The 6,656-nt window shown below is 64.1% G+C and overlaps 2 protein-coding genes across 2 annotated transcripts; one reads left to right on the top strand and one right to left on the bottom strand.

Moving 5' to 3' along the window:
- Positions 1 to 2,052: 2,052 nt before the first annotated feature.
- MNEG_1262 (hypothetical protein) lies at positions 2,053 to 3,126 on the bottom strand (the record flags this gene model as incomplete). The annotated part of the gene is made up of 1 exon (XM_014050250.1): positions 2,053 to 3,126. One exon carries the CDS (start codon positions 3,124 to 3,126, stop codon positions 2,053 to 2,055), a length of 1,074 nt encoding a protein of 357 aa, XP_013905704.1.
- A 1,026-nt stretch (positions 3,127 to 4,152) lies between these two features.
- On the top strand, positions 4,153 to 4,997 carry MNEG_1261 (transcription factor; the record flags this gene model as incomplete). Its single annotated transcript, XM_014050249.1, has 3 exons — positions 4,153 to 4,223; positions 4,379 to 4,502; positions 4,794 to 4,997. The coding sequence occupies 3 exons, from the start codon at positions 4,153 to 4,155 to the stop codon at positions 4,995 to 4,997; spliced, it is 399 nt and encodes a 132-aa protein (XP_013905703.1).
- Positions 4,998 to 6,656: the final 1,659 nt, after the last annotated feature.

The raw sequence follows: 6,656 nt of genomic DNA, 5'->3' as shown, positions 1-6,656 counted from the left end.
TGTGCGGGGGAGGGCGCGAGGAGCGCGGGGAGCAATGTGATTTTACGGTGCTGGTTATTAGTCATTCTCTTCCAGCCTTGGACCCCTGCCCCTCCACAACGCGCGCCCCTTCTCCCGGCTGTCATCATTCAGGTCAAGTGTGGTGACCCGGAGGTTGACGCCCTGCTGGAGGCCAGGATAGGGGAGTTTGTGGCCTTCATAGAGCGGCAGAGGGCACAGGACATCGCACAGGTTGGGGGACACCTTGGTGCGCGAGCGGGCGCGCATGGGGTCGCAGCGGGGTTTTGCAGGTTGAGCCCTCAGGCACGTGCGGCGCCTGCCCGACCCAAAGCCGTGCGACATAATCGCACGCCCTGCCTCGGCGCCCTTCAAAACACTCAGCTGCGGCTGTCCTTCTACGAGAAGCGGCGGCGCCAGGCGGGCTGGTTCATGCTGCAGCAGGATGAGAGGCTCTACTGGGAGCAGTGGTGCGTCGCTTCGCACTGTCACCCGCACGCAGGGACCATGGGGATGCGGAGAGGCTGGGCCAGCGTTCAGACGCCTGCAGAGGCCTAGCGCGCGGTAACTGGCAGGGCCTGGCGCACCTGGGAGCGTTTCAATGCACGAGTCGGGCCGCCAGGATCCTGTCAACGTCTGCGCGGGATCAGTCGGCGAGCAGGGTGCCACGGCTTGCAGCCTGGGGCGCTTGTGCCCACTGCATTCCCCTCATCGCGCCACCACAATAGGTGCATAAACCTGTGCATCGTGCAGCCGGACCCATTTACGCAGGACCACACTTCATTAGCATACACAGATGGTGGGCGTTCGCTGCGCAGCAGCCCAGCAGCATGCTTGACTCGGGTGCCAACACCAGGCGTCACCCGAGTCTGGTGATGCGTGGTGTTGGGCCGCACCTGCTGAGCGGGGCACAACCCAGACTGAGCTTGTTGCAGGCTGTCTGTGTCGGTGTCCACACACGCTGCTCACGATTGGATGGGGCATGCAGCAGCGGCACTCTCCAAAAGTACGCCGTGCCTTCACACCTGGATGGACCTCACCCCCCCCCCCATCCCTGCAGCTGCCTCCGTGCGCCAGGCGCGGCTGCAGTCTGCCGTAGAGGGCCTCGTGACGGCGGTGGTGCGGGCTGTCAACGACAAGCGACACCACATACCCCCCGTGGTCAGCAGCAGCACCGTCACGTTCCCTTTTGACATCAGCATGTCGGGGTGAGGCGGGGCGGTGGTGGGGCGAGGGCGGAGGGCCGTACAGGGAGAAAGCGGCGGGGTGTAGCCGCGCCTGCTCTTGTTCTGTGTCCTGCTGGCCCCAGGCGTCATGCCCGCAGCAGCCAGCAACCCTTCCGCCGATGCCGCCCACGCCCGCAACCATTGCCACCGCGCTGCAGGGGATCGCGATCTTCCTTCGGCCTGAGCGCTGTGCGCAAGATGCTCACCTCTGCCACGCCCCCTCCTGTGCTGGGCGCGTGAGCCGCGGCTTGTCCAGTGCCGATATGTTTAATTTCTACTTGATTCTCGTCCATCGAGCGCCGAGTGTCTTTACTCCGACAACTTCGGGGTGGCGCTCAATCCCATCCCAGCTGGCCGAGGGGTTGGGTGGCGCTGCAGGTTGTGTTGCGCCCTCTGCGCTCGCATGCTGCAGCGGCCCTCGGCTTGTGTCAAGCGGGGTGGTAGTAAAGGCCCTATTTGGTCTCAATTTGATTGGCAGCAGGAACAAGGAAGACCCACACAGGTGGGGCAGCACGCAGCAACCCGGGTGGTGGATGGGTCCCACCACGACAAGTCTCACAGCCCGCAGGGCCGCCAGTGCGCGTCAGAGTGCACCCCGCCATTAAGCCCCACACATTATTATTGAAAGCTCACATAGGGGGCCTACGAGGCTCTCATTTCAATCCTGGCCTGACGGCTGCTGCAGCGCACAGACCAGGCACACTCTGCCATTTGCACCGCTGTTACACCCAAGCGCTAGACGCGGCCACTGCCGTCATGGGCGTTCCAAGCCTCACAACAATCAGAGCCAGCCAGGAAACTCGCACACCAGCATTTCTACTGACCGCCGTCACAGCATCATGCGCGCACACATCGCAACCGCCTGCACCGCGTCCGCCTCCAGCGAAACAGGCTGCGCCGCCAGTGCCGTTACGGCACGCACCACTGCCGCATGGCGCCGCGGCTGCTGCGCTGCTTGGCGGCCGAGCCCTGCCTCGAGCGCCCGCACCTCTGCCAGGCGCTGTGCCCACGCGCTGTCGCGCTGCAAGTACGGAGCGCCGCTCTGCTCCTGGGCCGCGCCGATGGAGCCACCGCCGGCCCCAATACCTGCAGCAGCTGCTGCGTGGTCTCCCGCGTAGTCAAAGCTGACCCCATACGAGTCATGGCTGGCGGCAACCATTAGAGCCTCGCCCTTGCGCACCCGGCACTCATGCGGCAGTGGGTGCACCGCCTGCCGCCATGACGCCGCGTAGACCGGCACTGCGCCCACGCCAAGCGCGGCCGCCTGTGGCCTAGGTTGCGTTGCGGCGTCGCTACTCCCTGCGCTCGCCGCGCACACAGCAGCGGCAACATAGGTATGGGGGCTGGTGGTGACGCAGTGGCGGCCATCCCCCAGCAGGTCGAGCTCGAACCAGGTGGCTACCGCGTTGCAGGTCCCGGCCTGATCCACCTGGAACACCAGCTCCTGCCGCGCCGGCTGCAACAGTGCGCTGACGTCGCCTCCAGCAAAGTCGAACGAGAACGCCTCCTCGGGCGGCGCGAGGGGCGTCCAAGTGGGCGGGCCGGCTGGTGTGGCACCGGCCAGGTCGGCGGCAAGGTAATCGCCGGTACCCCAGGCGTATGCGCCGAGCGGGCTCAGGTCAAAGCCAACTCCAGCAGACGGCTGGCATCTGTGGGCTGCTCCACCGCCAACATTGGCGGTGCAGTTTGTGGCGTGCAGCAGCTGCCCCGGCCGGTCGAATTCAACTGGCTGCGCAAGTATTGTGGCACGTGCCGGCAGTAGCGCGCCGCCTGGGGAGAGCAGGCCTCGCGCTCGCGCGGCAGCTGCTATGTGGAGGGCACCCTCGCCGATGCAGCCGCTATCAAACACCTGCCAGGTGATTTGGGGCCCCCGGCCATGCAGGAAGGGGCAGGGAGCAGGCATGATTGAGGGCCCAGTAGTGTGGGGTGGATGAGCCAGCAGGCTGCGGGGGCAGGGCGCATGCATATGGCGCGAGCTGGGTGCCTCACGTCCACCTGCTGCATGGTTTGAATCGCAGCAGGCCCAGCATGGCGAAGCACATGACAGCGTGCGGAGTAGCGCTGTTGCGAGTAGCTTGTACTAAGCAGCAGCCCAACAAATTTTGTCACAGATGCCGGGGCTCTGACTTCTTGGCTGGTTTCTGGCGCGCCTCGAACCCGTCCGTGGACCGTGAGATCAAGCGCCCAGACTGAAAGGCTACCGGACAGTACCGTAAGCGAAGAGTGCGATTCCGCAACACTGCCGGCCAAATCTTCAGCGTACCATTTGCTCACCTCGAAAACGATCACGTCAGCCTGCTCATCCAGATCACCGCCAGGCTTTCCAGGCGCGCACAGCTCCACGTACCGGGCGTCTTTGTGCACTACTCGGACATTGGATAGGGCTGTTGCTGTCTCGGCTGCCTCGCACAGGTGCCGCACGCTCTCGACGGCGACCGCCTGGGTGGCACCGGCCCTGCACGAAAATATGGCGGGCGCAGCGCCTTGTCAGTATGTGCTCACAACGCCGCCACTACTACATCAATTCAGGTTGACACACAAATAAGTATGCAGATGCTCATGGGACGCACTGCGGCACTCTGCCGCGCAGCCTCGGGTTCCCGGAGCAGCCGCAGCGGCGGGATGCGCGCAGCAGTGCCGGTTGTGCGGCAGCGGGCAGCGGCACCTCGGCGCCACTATTCGGGGTCTGCCGTCACGCGAGCCGCTATAGAGGCGCCTTATGGTGAGTTGCAGCTGCAGGTCCAAGGGTTCTTGTTGCGCACGCAGCCGGTGTCCTGGCTGCAAGCATGTGTGCCGCAGCTGCCGTCCCTCCACCCCCCCACATACCGGCCCTGTCTCCCAAATCCCTGCAGACAGCAGCCCTGCAGACCAGCAAGGCGCGGCGACCCGAGTGTACAGTAATTGGACGGTGTACAAAACCAAGGGGGCCATGGCCGTCAAGTTCTTAAAGCCCACATGGGTGCCAGCCAACAGCCCCGGCGGCGGCTTCACCATGGACAGGTGCGTGCTGCCATCACTGCTCCTCCCCTTTTTCTCTGGTGTCCGCAGCTGGTTAGCAGCTGCTGCTTGCTGCTGTGTTGCCTTGTGCTTCCCGTCTTTCCTCTGACATCCACATCGGCACACGCACGCACGCATGCACAATCCTTTGAGCAAAGGGTGGGCAAGGTGCTGCTTGAGTTTGCGGCGGCCTCCGGTGAGCGGCAGTACAGCTGGGACAACAAGATCAGCCTGGCCATGAGCGCCACTGAGCTGGGTCAGATCTTCGCAGACCCCAATCAGGTGGGTATGAGGGTTTTGGTGGGATCGTGGTGAGTTGCAATCACGAGGTTGAGGGAAACAGGGGGCTTCATGTGATGGGTGGGATTGGAGGCCCAGCAGCGCAGCGCAGAGGTATCACACATGTCTTGTTGGCGTGGCACCAGCCACGCCAACAAGGGTGTCAGTGCGCATGCACACATGCCACGCCATGTGCGTGCCTGTTGGCATGGCAGTCCTCAACCTTGATGTCACTGCTGTCTTACCTAGCACTTTGCATGCCGCACCCCACCCATTACCCCCCTATCACCCTAGGAGCACAGCTTCTACCACGACCCCAACATCATGGACGCATCGTCCAGGGGTGCGGTGTCCAAGGCCCTGCGCTGGTCCCTGGCGCCAGACGGCAAGGCCTACTTCATCAGCGCGTCCATCGGTGGCACCAGCGCCACCAAAGCCAACATCACAGTCCCCCTCACCCGCGCAGAGTACTACGTCTTTGAATCGGTGGGTGCTTGAGTGGGCGGTATTGCCTGGATGGACGATCAACGCTGCATGGGCTCCCTGTGCTGCTGTGCTGTGCGTGTGCTGCATGCTGCCCTCGGTGAGCTGTGTCGTGCTGCATGCATGGGGCTGCCCTTGCACGCGTCATGGCAGCCGCCGCTGATGCGTCACCTGGTGCAGATGGAGTGCTTATTACCCTTGCCCCGCCTCCTTTACGATCCTTCGCCCCCCAACCCCGCAGCTGGGCCGCTTTGCCATTCCCCATCTACTGGGGATGGATATGGTCTTCAACGCAAATTGAGGGACGGGGAGGGGGCCGCTTGGAGGTTTTCTTGCTTGCTGCATCGCGCGTCAACGCCCTGGGGGCTACTGCGAAGTCACCTCATCAGATGCGTGGCTGGTGCCATACGGCGTTGACGCTGCCCAGCACAAAATGCTATGATTGCTGAGCGTCTGACCCCAGGCACCTCCCACCCTCTTGGCAGTCAGGCACATGAGCGATCATGCTGTCGGTGCTGCAGGTGTTCTTGTCGCTCGGCCCACGATGTAAACCTCGTGTTGCCAAATTTGCACAATTAGGCTAGCCAGCGGTGCGTACCATCAGGTGCAGCAGCTCACCTTGCGGCCATCAGTGATAGCAGCCCCGAGCCAGCCCCCAGATCCAGCACCCTTACGGGCACACTGTCGCCGGGCAGGACGACACCAGCAGCAGCCAGCTCTGCGCTTTTGCGCTGCCGCACAGCTGAGACCGCCGCCCTGCAGTCGCGCAGTGGAAAGGGAACATGTTTTACGCATCTCAGCTGTGCACATGAACAGTGCTGGTTTGCAGTGGAGCACACAATCGGTGTGAGGTCGCTACAAGCCACACATTAGGCCACCGCCCAGCAGCCACAGCAAACAGGGTGGCCTGTACAAGCGCCCCTTCCCTCGGCTCAAAACCCAAGCGGCTCGCCTTATGGCGGCGTCAAAGGCGCCGTTGCGGGCCTCGTCCGCCAGCATGGGCCAGTGCCAGTGCGCCAGGAGAGCGTGCCGAGGCCAGCCAGCCGGGCCCATCGTCAGAGCCAAGGGGGGGTCGCCAAGCGCCGGCGCCGCCGTCACTGTCACGCACAGGCTGCGTCCTTCCTGCGCGGGCCGCAGGCGCAACTGCACCTTCTGGCCGGGCCGCAGCTGCACGGGTGCATCCAGATATGACAGCCCCTGCTTGACGCTGCCGACCCTCACAAACACCTCAGCAGGCGCTGCACCATGCCCCTCAACCGAATCTGTGCCGTTTTGGGCGTCGCAGGCCACGTGCGCGTGGCAGCCGGCAAGCAGTGGAGCTGTTGAGGCCTGGATGCTGCCTCCTGCAGCCTCCAGCTCCAGCCACAGCAGGGCTGCATCGCACTGGCCACACGCAACAGCAGACACCTCTGCTGCCTTGTCGAGCTGCCGAAAGGCCGCCCGCTCCATCGGCGCGGGCTCTTGCAACGGCTCTAGTGCACGCGGGCTAGTGCTCGTGCCGCTCGGGGCTGGCGACGGCGATGCCGGCGGCTCGATGGCGGGCGTGCGCCATGCTGCTGCAGCTGCGGACCTGAGCATCTGCTGCAGGTCGAGGGCCGCAATGCGCGTTGGCTGCGACAGCAGCGAGAGGCCGGGTTCACTGCGTTTGTTGGAAGGGCCAAGGATGATGCAAAC

Source organism: Monoraphidium neglectum, assembly GCF_000611645.1.
Source record: "Monoraphidium neglectum strain SAG 48.87 unplaced genomic scaffold scaffold00123, whole genome shotgun sequence".
In the NCBI taxonomy this organism is placed as follows: Eukaryota; Viridiplantae; Chlorophyta; class Chlorophyceae; order Sphaeropleales; family Selenastraceae; genus Monoraphidium; species Monoraphidium neglectum.
Note: the sequence above shows the minus strand (reverse complement) of the source record. Positions and strands in the feature narration are given on the sequence as shown.